This window comes from Rhipicephalus microplus, unplaced genomic scaffold (genome assembly GCF_043290135.1).
Source record: "Rhipicephalus microplus isolate Deutch F79 unplaced genomic scaffold, USDA_Rmic scaffold_16, whole genome shotgun sequence".
NCBI lineage: Eukaryota > Metazoa > Arthropoda > Arachnida > Ixodida > Ixodidae > Rhipicephalus > Rhipicephalus microplus.
Genome location: NW_027464589.1, coordinates 5,817,329 through 5,838,374, shown reverse-complemented (window position 1 = coordinate 5,838,374; position 21,046 = coordinate 5,817,329). Strand labels below are relative to the sequence as shown.

The 21,046-nt window shown below is 41.9% G+C and overlaps 2 protein-coding genes across 12 annotated transcripts in view; one reads left to right on the top strand and one right to left on the bottom strand.

Moving 5' to 3' along the window:
* The window catches only part of LOC119166654 (leucine-rich melanocyte differentiation-associated protein), a 135,108-nt gene extending 124,944 nt beyond the window's left edge, over positions 1-10,164 (top strand). For both annotated transcript variants that reach the window (XM_075883334.1, XM_037417977.2), the window contains exon 4: positions 9,566-10,164. The gene's annotated coding sequence lies outside the window, so the exon portion shown is untranslated. The remainder of the gene's footprint in view (positions 1-9,565) is intronic.
* Positions 9,868-21,046, bottom strand: part of LOC119166653 (uncharacterized) — a 288,262-nt gene continuing 277,083 nt past the window's right edge. For all 10 annotated transcript variants that reach the window (XM_075883322.1, XM_075883325.1, XM_075883329.1 and 7 more), the window contains one exon: positions 9,868-20,161. In XM_075883322.1, the coding sequence (XP_075739437.1) occupies positions 19,925-20,161 (237 nt within the window). In that variant the 3' untranslated portion in view covers positions 9,868-19,924. The remainder of the gene's footprint in view (positions 20,162-21,046) is intronic.

The following is a 21,046-nucleotide window of genomic DNA, read 5'->3' as shown; positions in this document are numbered from 1 at the left end:
CCTTCAGTGGGCCTGTAAGGTATTTTGAATAAATAAATAAATAAGGTTGGTGGGGCTCTTATGGCTTAACCGACTACCAGCTTACTGGGCCAGCTCCAAGTATAGGCTCTTCAAGGCCTTCTCAGAGAGATACATTTCCCAAGACCAATGTGGTATTGTATTGGCCTGCATTGAGTTCACCTCACAGGTACATGAAGGACACTTGCACATAATATGTGTCAGCGTTCGCACCGCTAAGCTCCAGGGGCGCTCGTCTCAGTATACTGCGGAATGTAGCTTTGAGCGTTTTTTAATTTGAGTATGTGTTAGTCTGAAGCGGTGCATGATCCGTCTCTGGGCTTTGGGGATGTCAGCTCGACTGAATAGTTGCTTACAAATTCATCTCATGGCTTTCTGTCGCCCAATATGTATTAGCATGAGAAACAGCCAACATGTTCATTCCTTGGTACAGCAGTGTGTAGAAGGCAGGTTTGATTAAATGTTCTTCCATAATATGATAGCTTATGATTTTGGTGGCAAATCCATGACAAATGCGTCCCCATAATTAAAGAAAGTTCAAGGCGATGGGTAAACGTAGAGGAAAATACGTGCTGATTTCAACTTGGAACACTCATCTATATGCCTGCAAATAAAACAAACGATACAATGCATGAACAAGTTTGGCTTCACTGTCATGCACGTGCACTGCGAAGAAGCACATAGTTTTCACTATGTGCTTCTTCTCAGTGCCCATGCATTCACACATTCACTGGCATTCACATATTCGGCTTCACCGTCATGTTTGTGCGCTACGGAAAAGCAAGCATTTAGGGTCATTACACCAGTGTTGTTCTCTCAATCTCGAATGGGCAACCCGAAGCACAATTTAATTTCGCCATTCCAGCATATCAGAGTAATGAGAGTATACCTTGGTGCAAGTTACACAACTTTTCAGGAAGCTAAGGAGCACCTTGGCTAAGAAATGGCTAAGGAGCACGGTTTCGTGTACTACGTTAGCCACACAAAAGCTGCACGACTCGCGGAGTCAAATCACGGCCAAACGACCAAACACGCTCGAGCAAGGCGCTAGTTGAGAATCAGGCCAGAGAAAAAACACCTCACCGGCCGGCGAAGCAATGGTTCCAAAAGCTCCTCTGCGACATAACGGCGCCACCATCGAATATCACTAGACCAAAAGATCTCCACAAAGCCTCTTCCTAAATAAGATTCTGTACGACAAATAGACGCTCTCAAATGCAGTATCTCGCTAGTTAAGATCGTTTCGTGTGGTTTCACAGTATTTCGCATGATATCGCAGTTTCGTACTTGTAACGAAATTTAACACTATCTTGCTAGTTGACATCATTTCGTGCGGTTTTACGACACTTCTTAACCTAACCTAATCCAAACTAACCTAATCTTTACACTTGTAGCGTTACAAAACACTGTATCTCGCTATTTCTCATCGTTTCATGCGCTTTCATGATATTTGCATGATATCGCAGTTTCCCACTTGTAGCGTTACAAAACGCTGTACCTTGCTAGTTGACATCGTTTCGTGCGCTTTCACATTTGCATGATAACGCAGTTCACACTTGCAGTGCTAACGCTGTATCTAGCGAGTTCGCATTTGTTCTTGCGCATTCACGAACCTTGCATGGTATCATGGTTTCGCTTTTGTAGCGCTAAACGCGCTGTATTTTGTAAGCACAAGATACCACTGCCGAACGTCGCGCACAAGACCACGACACCTGTCTAAATGCCTCTGACAACGTCATGCTTATTGTACTTCCATGGTGCCCAGTTTTTCATTACAGCTGCACTGTTATTCTTAGTCATTACGTGTCTTTCGTGCTCCATTAGGTACTAAGCCTCATTGTTTATTAATACACCCAAATATTTGTATTTGTCCACTATTTATGGTGTGACTTACTGTCCTTACGCTCACTGCCTTGGTTATCATTAAAAATTATGGTTTTATATTATCCTCTACTGAACTTCAAATTTAAACTATCTCTCTTATTCCCGCATATGTCTCTTAATCTCTGCAGATGTTTTTTGTTGTCGGCTATTAGTAAAAATGGTAGGTGTAACCTTAAGAGACAAGAAGAGAGCAGAGTGGATTAGGGAACAAACGGGGGTTAAGGATATCATAGCTGAAATCAAGAAGAAGAAATGGACATGGGCAGGGCATGTAGCGCGTAGACAGGATAACCGCTGGTCATTAAGGGTAACTGACTGGATTCCCAGAGAAGGGAAGCGGGTTAGGGGGAGACAGAAGGTTAGGTGGGCAGATGAGATTAAGAAGTTTGCGGGTATAAATTGGAAGCAGCAAGCACAGGACCGGGTTAACTGGCGGAACATGGGAGAGGCCTTTGTCCTGCAGTGGACGTAGTCAGGCTGATGATGATGATGATTAGTACTATATCATCTGCATACATAAATGCTGGTAATGAGTGTTCAACTTGTTTTTCTTGCTTGGCTAAAGAGAGGCTGAAGTCAAATCGACTCCCCTCTATTTTGTCTTCTAGTGCATGTATACACAGCATAAATAACAAAGGTGAGAAGGGAAATCCCTTTCGCAGCCCGCATTGTATCTCTGTAGGTTTGGATACCAGTTCTCCTTTTATATTTACCTTGTTACTCTTATAGATATATTTTAGAAGATAAGTTATTCAACCTTCCACATCTAGTGTGTCCAGTATTCCCCACAAGTATTCTTTAATCACACTATTGTAAGCTCCTTTGATGTCTGTTTTTTTTTTCCACTATTTCAATACACTGCATCAATGAAAACAGATTGTCCTCCAACCTCCCTCGTCGGAACCCATTTTGTAGTTCTCCCAGGACCTCCTCATTCTCCACTTATGTCTGTAGTCTTTACTATCTGTATCACCAGCCTGTAAACTACTGATGTCACTGTTATAGGACGGCAGTTGTTTATATCAGCTTTGCCCCCTTTTTCTTTATAGATCATGCTTAGTTTCCACCCATTGGCGGCTTCACCATCCTTCATTGTTTTGCTCGCTGTCTCTCTTAATGTTTGCATTATTAGCATAACTGGGATGCTGTCAGGACCTGCTGATGTGCTATTAGGAATCCTCTTTTCTGCCCTTTCCCACTCTTGTTGTTCCAGTGGAGCCACTGCACTAATTGGTCCATCATCATCCGGTATGGTGCATGCAGCACTTTCTTGGTGTTTAAAATTTTCTGTCATGATTGTTTTTATGTAATGCATTGCCTCATGTCTTTCTAGTCTGCCCCTTCAACAATAGTTATAAACCCCTGTTCCATGCTTGTCTTATTGTACTCAGAAAATTGAGATAGTTTGCAGCTGCCTTTCTATCTTTTTTGTTTAATTCTGCCATCCATTGGGCCCCCTTGCAATTTTTTCACTGATAAGATTGGACGCTTTCGGTCGGCAGCGCAAAAAGTTATCCCATTTTTTTTTTACATTATCTTGAGGTCATCTTTCTGTTTAGTATACCTGTGTTCTCTGTAGGCTTCCTGACGCGTTACTATGGCTCTCTTAACTTCCTGACCCCACGAGCTTTTGGGCTTGTCTCCATTTCCCGGTTAATTTGATTATAACTCAAACAACCGAGTTGGATTTGTGTACGTCCACTTTGTTGTAGTATCCTCGGTGATTATTTTCTCAATCTCTTTAGTTGCTGTTTCTGCTTGCCTTTCTGAATAAATATTACTGTGTGGTTGCTCAAATTGCCTCTTTCCCATTTTCATTTCTCTTCCAAAACTCAGCTTGATACATTTGTGATCACTACCTAAGCTTCTGGACCCATAGTCATATATCTTCATCACCCTTAGCCAATCATACATCCTATGTGACATCATTGCATAATATATCGTCGACTGCAGCCTTCCCACCTCCCATGTTATTTGTCATTCACCCTTCTCAGTACTGTCGCAATTGATTAAATCATGCCCTTCACACATATCCTTCTGCCTGTTGTTTCAGTATAATATTCTATGTGCACATCCATATCTCCAAATATAATTACCTCGCGCTCTTCTCTTAGTTCATCAATGTCATTTTTTATGCACTGCACCATTTCTTAATTTTCCCCTCTGTCTTTCGCTCCTGTCTGCAACTGAATACAAAACCTAGAAGCGTCCCGTGCCGCCACTTTCCCTTTTAGCCATAAATGTTCTCTGCACTCCTGCTTGACCCTTTGCCAGTCTGTACTTTTATGAATAAATGCTCCAATACCACTCTGCATTCTGCTGCTTTGTGTTCTATTGCAATATTCCAATGCGTAGTCCGAATTGCTAGGTGGTTGTTCCATGTCCCTATGATGTGCTTCTACAAACCCATTTAGCATGAGGTTCTCCTCACTTAGCTGTTCTTCTATCTCTCCCCACTTTTTCCTGCCTATTCTATTCCTGCCACCTTGCATGTTAATATACCCTATGTATGAATTGGCTCGGCCCTCGTGCCTAGGTCGATTCCTCCCCCGAACTCCACGTTACTTAGATATTTCTGCCACTTTGGAATCGTATCTGTCTATACCACCTGTCAGAGTCCCCCTGGTTGTTTTCCTCGTTACTAGCTATCCTGGACCCCGAAGGACCCACGTACTTCCAAAAAAAGCTACTGCTCGTCCTGCTTGTTGCCCACTCACCTCACGACCTAACCTCCTATCGAAGTGAATTCTGTGTCGTTGAAAATTACGCCACCTATGCACATCTCTGTTTATTTCGACTACCTCAAAGCCTTTACCTCGACTCATCTGCCATATCGCCTTGTTTGCTTCGACAACCATTCTTTGCAGGTTGCCGTCATGCGCCGGTACCTCCGGTATCGTGCATACCACCACCTGTACCCGAGGGGAAATGGCTCACAGGTCATCGATCCCTTTCGCCAATGTGGTCGCTCGTCCTGGCGATTCTTTATTCATGACGTTGTTTAGACCGCCTGCGATTATCAGGAGGTTTCCTTCATTAGTTTTAGTTGTGAGTTTTGCAATCGCTTGCCTCAACAATGATTCTAGCTTATGTCCTGAGAACGTCCCTATTGAAACCCTCTTGTCGCCTCTTACCCTCTCTTTGAGTGCATTTGCGGACTGATTTAAATTAGAGTCACCAACATACCACCCGCATACGTGCTCAGACTTTTGCTAGAGTGTCCCACACCTGGAGGTTACTTGCATTTGTAACCTCCGCTGGTTGCTTTGTCCCCTTGCAACTCCAAAGCTACTTTGCGGAAGCTGGGTCTTGTCACCATTGAACCGGTCGAACCTGTTTTTTCCGAACTTGTTTGCTTTTTCTTGTTGGCTGTTCTGGGTGCCGGTGCCCTACCCCTCTCGCCATTGGCTGCTCCTTTGTTCACATTCCCTAGTGCCTCCTCGGATGACCTAAGCCTTTCACTCATCGCCCTCATTCTTTTTCGTTTGATTGTCCACGCAGTCTCCAGCTCTGCGATTCTCATCAGTTTATTCTAGACAATCATCTTTTTCTCCATTTTTTTTTTCCCTCGACCTCACATTGTCTACACTTAGCATCAGCTTTCTCTGCATTTGCATCCGCACTACCCTTCATTTTCAGCCCCACTCTGCATCCTGAATATTTTACAGTCATTTTCACTATGTCTTATGTTTTTACAGTTTTTTTAATGAATTTACCAGTGTCCACGAGTAGCTGAATTGTCCCATTCGATAATTACAAGACATGGAGTACGACGAATGCTGCCCTATATAAAAAAAAGTATAAGCTCTACTACAAAAATTTACATGGTCGGTGTACTTGCACTTAAACTCCGTAGTGGCAGGTAAAAAAAACACACCAACAAGAAAAATACCAGGTGTCTAACCCCCAAACAGGCGTACAATGTAATAAGTGCAATAAAGGGTTACACAACTTTATTTAAGGTTACAATACGGTATTTAATAATTGCTAAGGCAATTATTAAATACCGTATTTACTTGCGTAATGATCGCACCCCTAAACTTTGTCGTCTAAATTCGATTTTTTTCCCCCCACGTAACGATCGCACCACGAACTTGCTGCATCGATATGTCGAGCGCCAAGTCTAGCCGATGATCATCGTCTATATATTTGTGGAATGTTGCGTTAATAACTCTTCAAAACTCACCAATTGCACGCACCAAACATGTTCTTAATTTTTGCCCATCGTTGGCGGAAACGTGCCATTTAGGATTGCATCAAGGGCAAATGCCGCAATTTTCACTGAATGCCCACCATGTGTTTTTATGTCTGTGGCAGCTGAACACGCCTGTTATTGTTTTTGTGATCTGAAAGCAGGTATCACTATGCTAATGTCGTAAATTCACTGATTTAAATGAAAGCATTCCTTATTTAGATGGAAGAAACTGTTTCAATGCGCATGACGTACTCACAACCTCCATAACTGACCAAAAGAATAAAAAAAAAATGCGGTCGCTTCGCTCTGTCAGCCGCCATGTTTGTTTTGACATCCCACACTGTTACAGCGGCGGCCGCCTGTTGGTCGACCTGCGTTCATCCCGCAGCAATGTTTTTTTTTTCCTGAGATCACCTTTTTTTTTCTCGTGTGCTCTGTGATTGTCTGTTGAAGCGCCGTTTCACCATGGGGCGGTATGCGAGCTTTACTGCCGCGTTCAAGCTGAAGGCGCTTGACTACGCACAAGAGCACAGCAACTGTGCTGCCGACGAGGTGGTCCATTTCCGGCGAGGCGGTCATCAAGAGCTTCAAAAAGACTGGCATTTCCAACGCGCTCGACGGAACGGAAAATGACCCTCTGTGGGACAGTGAGGACACTGCCAGTTCTGACAGGGAATCGTGCGGCGACGACACTGACACCAGTGACGCTTCTGAGTCTGAATGAATGTTGGGGGTCAGAGAGATAAAAACTAAAAGGGCAGTTTGCCATGCATGAAGCTCCTGCGTAATGTGTGCATTTTATTACAAATGTAAGCTTTAATTTACTTTTATTTTTGGTTATGTTCATGATAGCTATCGTAAGGATTCTGATAAGTGACTTTTTTTGCGTTTTCGGTGCTTGTGCATTTTCGGTGGAAAGTTTACCTCGTGTATTGATCGCATCCCGAAGTTGAAGTCAATATTTTCGAAAAAAAAGTGCGATCATAATGCGAGTATATACGGTAAACGCTGGCACATGTGCAAAACGTGTGCCAGCACCACACGGTGGTTTCCTCCCAAGGCGCCACACAATAGACTGCGCGTTCATTACACTTTTCTATTCTAGCCACTGTAACGGCACTTCGAACCAGAAGTCGATACAGACAGGCACTGTAGCCCACAATCCTTTGCGCGAGCCACGATTTCGCTACACACTATGTTTTACAAATGCCATTTCTTTCCCCTAGCAATATTATGTAGGTGTAAATTGCAACAGATTTATGACAATTTTTTTGGAATTGCAACAAATCTTACTTCTAGCGTCCTCTTCCCACGCTCGGTGAAGCCCTTGCACTGCATGGAAAGGCGCGCTCGTAAAAATAGTCTGTGATGACACACCCCATCACACGTTTTAGTGTTTTGATCTTGCTGGAATTCTCTGCTGTGCGCAAAATTGTGAGGTGCGCTTTATCGTTGGAGAACGTCTTCAGTTCAGCGTTCAATGGACAGCAGAACAATATGCAGATAACATTTAACACCGAGTGCTTTCTTCAGCACCTGCGGAAACGGTGTGATGTGCAACGATGCAAGCAAAAAACGTATGTCTGGTGACCCCTGTCTTCTAGATAACAAACAAGGGCTGGTCTTTCGTTCATCAGTATTCCTTAGCCTGGTTTCTTTTTTCAGCAGGCAGTGCCTATTACCAAGTTACTTATCATGCTACGATTTGCATGTCTGCATTGGCATACATAGCAGTAATTTATCAGAGTATATTGCAAAAAATGTAACACAAGTATTTTCCACACTTTTTTGTGCTCATTACTATTATGTCCAGTGTAATAAATGAGTTAGTGACCATTGCATAAAACTGAAATGTCATAATTTTGCTGTGACTAGGCATTATTTCTTCCTGTTAAAACAGAACACAAGCATTGTGCATGCTAAAGAACTTGCATATGTGAGAAGCAAACAAGCAACACTGGAGATATGACAGGCTTACACTGTTTATTGCTTTAATCTATCTGCGGAAGATGCCATGAACACCGAGCAAATGAATACGTTTCCTTGTAAAACCGAGACAAATGCCACCCACCGAGGCAAAGTGAACCCTAGTATACTTAAACGTCACAATCTATAGCCATGAGTTGGTATTAGATATCGCTGGTGGCGACTTGAAGCACCCTCATAGAAGAGTTGCCGTGTGCGTGAAAAACATTTATTCATTGCCGAGTTTGCAGGCCCATAAAGGCCCTTTACACAGGTGCAGTCGTTATTCCGGGACCCTGCTGGTGAAGGCTGCTACCCGCGCCCCTTAGATTAGAGCTTTTTGGGCTGTCTCTCATGCCTCGCTGGTAGGGAAAGGGTTAGAGGGAAGGGAGGGATTCATTTGACATGCCCACGCTGGCAATTGCTTTAGCACGAGTCCTTAGCAATCAGGAGCCCATAAATAGTACTTTGAGATCAAATTTCGCACTAGTGCACACAAAATGACGACACTTGTTTACAAGTTATTGCATCACATCTGCTTTATTTCTTGTTCTGCTGAATGTCTTTCCTCCTCACAGAGATGGCGCTAAGCCCCATGAGTAGCAGCTGATTAGATGCCATTTTCTGAACATATGGGCTTCTATGGAGCCTTCGCTACCAGTTGTATCTACCTTGACCTTACCTCTGGCGTCGGCGTCGCTCATAGTATCCATCCATATCAAACATAGCTCTGCAACCTCTGAAACACGCCTGTTTCACATGGTTGTTGCTCTGTGTTCCCCACTTACAGGGCGCGCTTTGCATATTACTCTGGTAGGGCAGTGCTGTTCAATAATCCTAAGATGCAGCTGTTCAATATTTCTAACAATAATCCAGCCCAAGTTCGGCGTCCAGTCAGTGACGCTCTTCCTGCTGTCCCATCGCTTTCTCAGGTTCTGTTCTCACCGTTCACTACTACATCTGTCAATGACTACAGGGGTTTGTCTAATGATCAATGATGGACAACAGGCGTCGTATTGTAGCTGTATATCAGGCGTCAATGTGGATGCATGCACGTTACGTGGTGCGATTGCGAATACCGTAGTTTAGGGTTAGGGTTTGATTAGAGCACGCCTGGATTCTTTGATTGATCGATGACACCAAAGTGGCCTCCATTTCTTGCTGAAATTTACACAACTGAGAAAATTTTGAGGCTGCTCGGGCATTTGGATGCAGCATGGCACAATTTCGGCAACTTTTATGGATTTGGCGCAGCTCGATGCAAAAATAGGAAATTGTATCAAATTGGCACAATTGGTGCAGCTGTTGCACCCCTACCATATGACGTCACACAGTTGAAACGACCCCTGCACCACAAGTCAACAAAGCGTAAGTGCCGACTACAAACACATTCATTCCCTTGTCTATACATTTATGCTCTGGCCTGATTGATCTGCATTACTTGCAGTGTGGATCAATAGTCACACTAAATCACAATATCTGCCACCTCCCCTTTCCCTGCAGAAAAGATACCCTTCTCCAGATCTCCTGGCCAGGCCCTCTCCATAGGGGTGGTAAGCAGTTTTGACATCCAGTTCAGCTCCAGTCCAGCCCGGAAGATCACCTACCTCTTTAGTTTGACTGCTATAAGGTTGTTTTCTATTTCTCTCTCTAGTGTCATGCTCAATTTCCTAAAGAAACACTTTATAAAATGTTTCACATTTAGTATTCTACCAGCTCAAAAGCCCAAATCAAGGAAAAAGAAACTTTGAGCACTATAAATTTCTTTAATGTCGGCTCATGCAGTAAATGAAGGCAACACACTCTTATTCAATACTACTGAGTTTATTTCTGAATTACTCTTCAAGTATAGAAAAGAGCCAAAAAAAGAACAGTATAATAGTTGTGTAAATAGTATTCTACAAATGACTGCTTGAGAGTATTGGCACCGTAGTCAGTTCTTTTTCCATGCTTTTATGGCAAGATATATGGTACACATTGGTTTATTATTGCTGAAGATTTCATTGCTTGCGAGGTTAGTCTTTTGATGGGCTGGTAAGTAACTGCCAGTCAAATGCACATCTGTCAGGAACATAATAAAACTTGTTCACAATACCAAATAAGAGTCGATTCTTGGTTAACGTTTGGCATTATGCCAAAAATAAAAAGAGCTGTGTTACAGTAGACAGAGCCTCACTCTGGGCTACCACTATACTCTGCAAGGCTATTCATTATTACTATAGCCTACAAAATGACTAGTAGTCGGTTCATTGAGCTACTAATGATTAGCGGAATCAAGGCAGACTGACGAGTTGGCAAAGGATGTCAACATGAACTCGCTCCATAGCTCTCTCTGATGGCCTCACTGAAAACCTTCTTGTTGAGTGTCAATATACTGCTTAAGCTGCGGCCACAGTCTAGGATGTCATGCTCTCACACTTTAGTAACGATTTGCACTGCATCCAGAAAAGTACACAAAGCAAGTGGCCAGAAAACCAGCAGCAATGGAGACATTTCTAATAAAACTAACCAGCCCTGCATGTGTGATGCAATTAAATACATCATGGCTGCTTGAGACACAGGTCATCGGTGGCTCATGTTTGTTAATGAGCTTTGTATTTACTCAAAAGCAGAGTATACAGTTAAAATATTTTGTTCTCTCAATCACTTTCTTTCTTGTGAACAAAAATAAACAAAACAGTGACTGCTATCACAGGCAGTGCCAAAACTAGACAAAAACAATAAAAATTAGAAAAATTGCAAAAGAATCAACAGGAAACTGCGAAAGAAATGCTGCATGCCTATTTTTTGAATAAACATGTCAAACACTCGCAAAAACACAAATATTATTCAGGATATGAAAATAGATGACAATGCAAAGCATTCATTCCTCGAGAATGGCAATTGCATCATCTGAAATCAAGTGCTCCAATACCCAAGCAGTTTAACATTCTTCAAGTACTACTCCCTTATGTTACAAGTCTGAGCAATCACTACCAGCAAGTACTGGAAAATTCAATACAACAGAAGCACACAGCACTCGTAAACAGGCTAGCAAACTAAATACTACATCTTAAATTGCACACTTTTAGCATTTGTGCAAGGTCCACGAGCAGGCAACTAGCACAAAATTTAACACGACATTGAAGCAGCATCTATTTATCTTTCAAACGGTAACACGATAGTAGAAATGTTTTGATGCCAAAGCAAACTATGGTAATCTAGACCTGTAGTAACTTCATCTCTGAAAGCAGCTTGAAATATCAGTTGATCACAGAAGAATGTTTCTCTTTTTTTTTCTGGAAACCACACATTCAATGCATGCATTGCAGATTGTTATTTGAAAAAATAAATAATTAAAAGTTCATACAGTTGCTGTCACGCGAGGTCCTCCCACAATGCCATAGAAAAGTGTCAGAAATTGGCAAAAAGTGTACAAATTTCACAATATACAAATTGTGAAAATTTCCTAGTGCACACATTAAAGATGGACATTACATGACAACACCATGTGACGACGAATAAAGCACTTCAAAGAGCAGCTGCAATGTTGCAAACTACCTAGCATAAATCTATAGTTAGGGCAGGGAGTAGAGAAAAGCCCGAGAGCATTTTGAGCCTCCTCACTCATTATACTCGGTTTGCATAGTTGTGCACGTTCAAGGTTGGAATGCAGTCTACAGAAATTTTTGAGCTGTCATAAAGGCACACAACCTTTTTATTCTTGAAAATAAATTGTTACATTTTTTCAAATCTTTTCCTTGCCTTGTTGGCCTACAGTATTATTGCATAAAATAAACTGTTTTCATTTTTCTCAGCTAATTTAAGACAAGGTATGCATCTCATACAGTCAACTCTCATTACTAACTCCAAGGGACCTCTCGATTTCGTTTGAATTACCAAGAAGTTTGAATTATCAGAAGCTCTCAGATAGATGAGTCTGCGTGAGGTGCCACCACACATTATGATTAGGCACTCATTTGATCACATTTAAAAAGTTTTTAGGTGTTTTTAAACCATAACTGCACGGAATGAACAGAAAGCAGAGAAGTAAGGTCCACAAGTTTATTGGTCATTTACTGATCATCAGAGCTTTTGAAGAAATTATGACTTGCCAACTGCTTCCTTGCTATCAGTATGTGACTTCAGCACAAAGCTCTCTATACCAGTTGAGAAGTATCATGGTTTACCATGCCTGTGCTTTGTTTCAAACATTTGTTTACTAGCAAAGCCTTTTTCCTTGAAGGCCTGAGGTGCTTATTTTTAATTTTTAGACTGTTAGGATTGTATAAGCATGCAAATTTTTAAATAGTAGTGGGAAAGCAGCAGATATTTTTGGATATGAACTGCAAAAAGTATGAATTAGCCGAATAATGAAGTTTGAATTAATACATTGAAAGAATACAGGGCCAACCATTAAATTTAATTTTTTTTGAATTAACCAACAATATGAATTATCGGAGTTTGAATTATTGCAAGTCTACCGTATAAAAGAAAAAGTTGTGTGCCCCTGTTAAGCTCAAAGAAAACCCAGACGTGCAAATGAGCAAACCTTTGCATGTTTGACCTCTTATGACCTCTAACACGCAGCTTTGCATCAGCTGCAGGGGGGCTGAGGCAAGGATGTATTTTTCTTTTTTTTTCTTTGATGCACATGAAACTGACGCACGTGTCTGTCGTGCATGCTTTTTCTGTCACTGCTGCCATTGTGACATAATTTGCAGAGACACAGAGCTGCTACAGAGCACAACAAACCAGCTGCTCAGGCGTTTCGTGGAAAGAAAAGTTATATTCATGGTAAACATGCACAGACAGATGGGCATTCATAGCTGTCCGAAAAGTGAGGCTTCCTGATGAAAACAGGAACATTAGTTAAATATGCACTCACAGTTTAAATGAGCATTGTTTATATTATTATTTCAAAATGTTTGGAGGTTCATTGTGTGTCTCCAAGAAAAGCCAACACGCTAGTAATCTTGAAGGGACACTCAAAAGAATCGCTTTAGATCGATAAAGTGGTCTCTGAAACAGGGTTGCCACTGGCGGCTACTATTTACCAAATTGGAGAATTTAGGAGGCCCGTGGGGAGCTATAATTTCGCATGGCGACATAGCAAATTTTTGGTGATTTTTGGTTTAGGTGCCGACTGAATTATTCTCTCTGTACTTATGTCTTAAAAACAAGTGAGATACATTTTTTTTTCATAGTTTTAGAACACCTTTCCTATTTTTTGAGTGTATTTCCCGAGTTCTCCTAGATTCTAGAGGCACTGGTGTACTGGTGTATCCGCCAGCAACCTTCCAGCAATATTTAGGTCAGCGGACTGCTTTGCGTGCAGTGGTGGTGTTATATTAAGTTTTTCAGGTGCTCTAACAGCTTTAAGCTTATTTAAACTTCTGATTCTGAAGTGGTTAGGTGGCAGTTAGTTCAGCCCAACCGCGTGAAATGGGATGAGGACAAAGAAGCCGCATTTCAGGGTTTGAAAGCCTCACTCGTTTCCCGACCTGTGTTACGTGCACCGGACTATAGTAAGGAGTTTCGAGTGTTCCGACTACCACTCCGACTATCCTAAATAGCTTGTCGACTTCACTGCTGGAGTAGCTCCTAATTCGCCATTTAACGTTTAAATTTTTTTATTGACATACTTTTCGGGCCGGCCAACAGGTCGACTTTTTTGGGCAGCCTTCAGAAGTACTGCACTAAAGAGAATGTGTAACATAGGCGTTATCGCACGAAAAGCATGGTGCGTGCATTGTGAGTAATACGCAGCACTTTCAAATTTATTTTTGTTACTTAGTAATTAAGTTGTTCAATTATCGGACACATGATTACATGGCAATGAAATTCTCTAAATATCCAGGAAGGCTATGCATGCCATTCCTCTCTTGTTGTAGCAGCTGCATTGCTCTGTATTCGCTACAACTGAATCCACTGGAAATTTTGTTATGAGGCGCTAGCATTCAGGGACGTTGCTGGTACATGCATGTCCTTTATCAGTGCCCCAAGGTGAAGAGAGTGGTGCGACTGGCATTGAAAGACATCAATAAGATTTGGGGTTTGTGGATAGTAATAATAAATTTTTATTACACGGCACACCACACATATGTAGAATGGCGATTTTCGGTGACAAGTGAAGAAAAATGGCAACTTTTGGATCGTCGTTTCGTGAATTTCACTCGAAAGACAGTGGCAACCCTGCTCTGAAAACAAACACAATTTGATTTGCTTGCACCCTGAAGCAGTTTTTGTGTCTTTTCATTGAAACTGACTACCCACACTCTGAACAGCAGCTCTTCAAAGAGAATTACTACATTTCGCCAATCAGTATACCTAGAAAACATGCACTAGTTAAGTTACTAAAAGCATTGTTTTTTACGAAACATTCACTCCAGTCAAGGTGCTTTGGTCACAATGAAAGCAAGAACCTTCCTGTGTTAGGTCCTTCAAGGTACTTTAGCACAACCACTTCAACGCTTGCACCTTATCTTCATGACTTTGGCTAGTTAGCTCAGTAGCAATTGCTTTTGAAAGCAAGCAACCACTCTGGAAATAAATGATGCCAAGAGAAATTGTACCTTGAGAATCTAAGTGACAATAATAGAAAAAGCAATGAAGTGTCTAGCTACTCAAGAATAGGAAAATGTATGAAAAGCTCTTTTTTGCCCTCTAATGTGCTTTTGATATATTGTATAAAAGCACCAGCTTGTATCCTCTAAGTTACTGGGAGAGAAAACTGGTACCTAGCTAATACTGTGAGATAATTTATGAACTGTCAAGTTATTTTTGAAATCTCAAGGCTATTATCTCAGTCTCTGACCCTTTCTGATGAATCTCTCAACACTTGGACAGAACCGGTTTCTTCTAGCTCTACTGATGTGACGACTCAAATAAATGCAAAAGACTTCGATAAAAGCCCGAGCACAAGCCAATTTAGCCACAGCCTACAGATTGTAGCAGGGTTCGTCTTTTAACAAATTTGCTCAATTTTCATTCACTTCAAGATGTTCAAAGTGTACAACATAACCTTGCAAAACCTGAACACTTCTTCAGGTTATTCGAGCCCATCATCAATTCACCTACTAGATAAAACCCCCTTTGGGGAACTCCAAAACCTTCCTACATGAAAGAAAGTCTCCGTTACATGTAGCTACAAATCGGTAGATGTTGGAAGACAGAATTGGTTAGCAGTGCTCAAGTGTATGTCTCAACAGCAAGACAAAAAACAAAGCAAAAAAATGCACTTGAACCGCATATATTGGACTATTTGCTCTACTGAACAGCTGTACCATCCCCTTGGAGGCCCTCAGTCAAGGCAGAAACACACTGAGAGCAATTTCTCAATCCATCTCTCCATCCAACATATCAAACACTTTGCAAGTATGCAATCACTGTCTAGGAAAAGGCTGAGTAAGAACAGCAGCTTTTTATGCCACAACAATCAACGTTATCTGTCTTCCTTGAGTTTCTTATCTTAAAAACTCAGCTCTCAGCCCTTCCTATCAAGAATGCCATGTCACACTTGGAACAACCATGCTGTTTGTATCATTGAAGTGTGAGAAACACTCACACTATGGCAACAGTGTGACAAATGGCACACGACACAGATGACCAATGTTGTGGGACGCAGCGACACCTTTTTTAGCTCAATCTTTTCAAGAAGCATAGATTTTGCATCACTCGTTTTGTTAAGATGCAGCATTGTTTTCACAGATTCTATCAATCAAGGGGATGAAAAAGCTAGCTCTGGAAGGAAACCATTGAAGTGCACTGAAAAATGTGGATGGCACAACACAGTCACGTAATGCAGGAATGAACACAACTTAGCAGGCTTTGCCAGCACAAAGGTGGATGCACACAAGCTTGCACTAAAGAGTGGAACCTTAGGACTGACCTGATAAGCTCTGCCGCTGGAGAGCATTGCCAATTGCATTGAGCCATTGAGGCCTCTGGGCAGGGCGGGGCCTCTCTGGCATTACCCGACCACAGCAGCACCGAAAATTTCTTTCTAATTAAGAATTCATGTCCATTAGTTTGATTATCAAATATGCTTTCTGTACAGCTGTGGCTACTGCTCTTCTAAAACGTTCAATGATATTGGTTCTTCTTCAAACATTTGTAGATAACGACAGGAGGTTCTTCTAAGAGTTGTCCTTTTGGAACCTCCTTCTGCAAACCCCATGTGTTGTCGTCTTTTGATGATGTCATAATAAACTTGCAGAGAGCAAGAAGCAAGCAGTGAAACCTGCTATTCATTATTGGAAAACGAATGGAACTGCTGCTCCAAGAAAAGCCAAAGGCGTGGATAAAATATAAAATAGAAAGCAAAGTTCTATGCAGAAATAAATTAGTGAATTCCCACTTTTCACCGTCTCAAGAAGCTGTTTAAAATGTGGAACATTGTCAGATAAGCGTGTGATAAGTGTAACTGCTGAATATTGTATGTTCTATTTCGAGCCTAATATGTCCGGGTTTGACAACACTCGAATATGCCGTAAGGGTTCATGATACCACATTGCCATTGGTAGCAGAGCAACAGGATCAACAATACTAAAGTATATTTTTGAACCGCAGGCTTCCAGAACACTGCAACAATGTATCACACTCTTTGAAGGACCGAAATGTGATGCCTACGCCCCGATTGTTATTCAATTAGAGAGTGCAAGCTTCGTGTTCGCTTGCTCCTAGTGCAAGGCTCAGGTGTGGTGCTAATTTACGGGCCAGCACTCATGTGCACATAAAAATGGTACAACAAGCAAACGACATCGCAGCAGAATTTCATCATATGCGAAGCCCTGGGCATCTTCAAGAGAGGCATGTTCTCTCACAGATATCATTTTTGCAATTGTGAAATACTGATGGCACTGGAAAGCAATAAATGATTGCCAAGAACTCCTGCTACAGCACTCCATCAGGTATAGAGATAACTTGTGCAGAAATTTCACATCATAATGTCCACTTGAGCACTTCTCCTAGGATACATATTCAAGGAATGCGTCACATCACTCACAGGGAATGATGGGACTTTTCAAGAATTGGAACTGCACAGTGACTGCACACTGATTTTGAGAAGTTCTTGATTCTGTAAGGCAGCACTGAGGTATGCCTGCATGACCAGGTGGGCCCCCGGGGACCAATAGAAAATTCCAGAGTGGGTAGTTGTTTACAAGCGTTTCATTTGGTGTTGTAAAGAACCATAGTGATTCATATACATAACTACTTTGGCATTTTGTTCTTGCGAGAAAATAATCTTACTACAGCAACATCAGGCAGGGCTGTGATGTAAGCACAACAGAAAGAATGGCACTTGTTTGTAATCTTTTCATCGAAGAAAAGGCAAGCCAAGTATGTAGTCAGAAAAGCGTGGTTCAGAGGTGCGAACTAGTAGTGGCACACACAGTTGAAATTTTGCACAATAATACACACAGTCACCAAATTTCAAAGCTGCCAGTGCTTGATAACTACAACAGTCAAGGTGTGACAAGTTGACCTTAATGAGCCAGATCTTATAAAGTAAAGAAAAACATTTTACAAGAACCACACCAAGCCACACAAAAGAAGACAATCTGAGACGAACACAGAGTAAGTCTGGTAAAACAAACCTGTTTGTGGTGATGAAAGCATTGCAGGGTACCTGAAACAGTTTTTGGAATTTTGTGCAAGTGCCTAAGCAAGGATATTGTCAAATCCTGCAGTCCATAGTTTAAGTTGAGCATCTTGTACTGAGGAAGCTATCCTTTTTCTTAGTGCTGCTTTTCATTCAGAGGTTCATCAAGTGGTCTTTTTCATTGGAGCACAGTGGTTGGGGGTTGCCACCTGTCTGGATTTATATCGGCTTTTTCCAAGCAAAGTGTCATTTTAATCACGAGTATTTTTATGCCAGCAATTAGACTAGTAGATTAGTTTAGTGTGCCATTTTTGTTTGTACATCAGGTTTATTTGGCTCGAGGAAAGCAATGTTACATTAAATGGCACTGCATACCAAAGACCTGACACGGCGTCTGTTGTTCAACACTAACACTAGCACCTGTGTTGTGTACATTTTTTTCTTCTTGGTCCCCCAGTGCGCTGCTAAAATCAAGATGAATCCGCAACACCTTGCTCAAGTTTCAATTCTCACTAACCTAATCTCCTGGTAGCTCATCCCCCCTTCAAAGGGCCGGTTTTTTGTTCAAGAAAAAGTGGCAACCCAAGCTTCGGTGAAGTGTCAAAGCTTGGTTGAACTCTATGCCACCAGGAGCCACAGAAATCCTGGCTACCAATAATCATTATTTCACTTGCGCTGTAAGCCAGTGATGTTCGAAAGTTAGTAGACAGGCTTCTTGCAGTTAAGTGTTATAAAAATTGTGGCAGTAGTCCTCCAGCGTGTAGTGATGGCATGAAAATATATCGGTTACCAAGATGCACACTGCAGCACCAAAGGTTTTTCCCTTTTGCTCAAGCACTCGATGCAACAGCTTCATGTGTGACCAATCAGCAAATTAGCAGCCCACAATGCAGCATAGCAGTGAAGAAACTAATATCAACAGTGGTAAGGCTGCTCCCATCAACATTAGTTCAGCGCTGCGTCCTTTTATTTTGTGTGAATCTAATCTGTCAATTATTATACAATGAACATGGAGCAGGCTTTACTCATACTTGCTGTTCATCAAAAGATTCTCCTGACTTCTGTGTTTCATTTCTGTAACTGTTTCGTTACATAAAACAAATTGTAAGTGTTCCAGCTATTACGAGTATCATCACCCAACGACGGCACTGGCACAATCAATCAAGTAAATAAACAATTATATCGGGCAAGTTGGTGTGAATCCATCACGGTAGAAAGCGCACAACTTTTACACAGAAACACAAGACAAAAGTGCTTGTGTCTTGTGTTCCTGTGTAAAAGTTGTGCGCAACCTACCAAGATGCAATCAAGTCAGCTGTGCGAGTGAAGTTTGAAAATAGTGCAATGTCTCAGAAATGGTGCCAACTTGAAACAAAGCTGCGGCGATTTGCACACTTGAAACCATAAAATAAATTACGCAGTTTACAGAAAGTGCTTTAATTGGTCTGCTAATAATAAGAAGGGCTGGTTGCTACCAACCCAAGCATTTGCACAAATAGTCAAAACAGTTTCAGGGTCCCTTTAAAAATAGAAAATTGAAATGACACTGACAGAGGTGCATAAAAATGCAAGTCCTGTAGTCACATGTGAAATTACCCGACAGAAGAAATATAAATTGCTCTGAAGACCGCAGATAAACATTTTTGCACCTAACAAGAAAAATATAAAGAATTTGTAGCTATTAGTGCCGACATGATTCCAATCAATAACCATACAAAGAAGCGTGAAAAAAAAAAGAAACACACATTGGCATGTGCTTCAGGACACTTCATAAGCATTCTGCTCATCTGTGATTCTTGGCATGTAGAAGCACACAATGATGTTCACTTGAGAAGGTCACTGTAGTAGTACCACAACGTCCCTGAAACACTTGGAAAACCTGCTGCTGCAGCGCACGCTGAAGGCAGTATGTCATCAACTATTAATGGTATATCAAAACAGCTAAGAAACTCCACTTTGACAAACTGGCAGACAGCAGGGAGGTACATTAATCTGTCGTTCGGGCTGTTTTCCACAATTTTTCCATGTTCTTTGCTTATTCTGTAGTGACCACCACAAAAAAAAACAGCGGTTGATAGACACTATTTGAAGCCTTCCGAGCAATCCTCATCAACAACCACGAGAAGTACTGGCACAGGAACTAAAAAACAGAGCAGACAAAGTAGAGTTCAAGCATATGAGGCTATTACTTGCTTCACACCGGGCTGGTTGTGGTAGGTCTAGGTCCAGTGATCCAGACGTGGGTGAGTCTTCATCGAGGCTGTGGTGGCGTCGGGTGTTCACTTGCGGTGTTCGAGGCTCGTGTAGGGGAAGTAGTACAGCTGCTGTGCCAAATTGAGCTGCCAACCAGAGGCGTGCAGCTCAAGCAGTTCGAGCAGTGTCTTGCGCGTCTGAGCCGAGAGGCCCGGCTGGACAAATGCCTCTCGCAGTCGCCCAACCAGAATGGCCATGCGCTGGGGGGCATCACGCTCCACTGCCCGACCGGCAATTGTCAGTACCGACCGCAGACACTCCATCTGTGGACAAATATCAGTGAGGCAATCGTAACAGGCACATTATGAATGGTATCTGCAAACAGCAACAGGGTGTTGTATAAGAAAAGCCTAGAATGGTATAGTGGAAACTGTGAGTATAAAAGGGTTGACACTTGGTAAAGTTGTCGCGGATTAATTTTCAAAAAGGAAAAAACGAGACAATGGACACAAAGAACACTGACTTCCAACTAAATTTTTTTTTTGTGGTAATAAGCTTGAAGTGAAATAATGAAGCATTGCTTGCCGCACATGTACCTCCTTTCCTGTTTCTTTTTTCTTATTCTATTTAGGAGCTTGCTCTTTTTTCTCACAGCTTAGTTGTCCTATATCGGCGGACAGTCGTGCTCAAAGCCGCCTCTCCCGTTATTCCAACAATGCTCCCTAGATGGACCACGAGCTCGCATCCTCGCAGTGGATTTGAAAAGGAGAGAACCCAGGTGAAAATTTCCAGTTGGCTTTCTGCTGAGAGTTGCTGGTCTCAGCAGAGTGCTTATTTGGTACTGGTTCCAGCAGGTTATTGGTTTTCTCCTGGGATGCTGCTAGAACCAGTAGGTAACTTGCTGGTTTTCAGTTGGCTTGGCCTAGCTCCAGCAGTGAATGCACCAGTGTGACAATATAGCATCGCGTGCATTCCTAATCATAAATCCGTCAAGGTGTTAGACTGCGATAGTTAGTTGTGATACCTAGCAATCATTTCTGTAGCGTGAGAAATACAGACAGGACAGCCTCGTCTCTCTCTCTCCATCATGTATCCGTTTCTTTTTTTGTGCTTTAGAAATGAATGCCAGTCATTATTAAAGACGATTTAGGATGGTTTCCACATGTTGTACATGATGCACCTTTTACATCATCTCAAGTGCTTCGTAG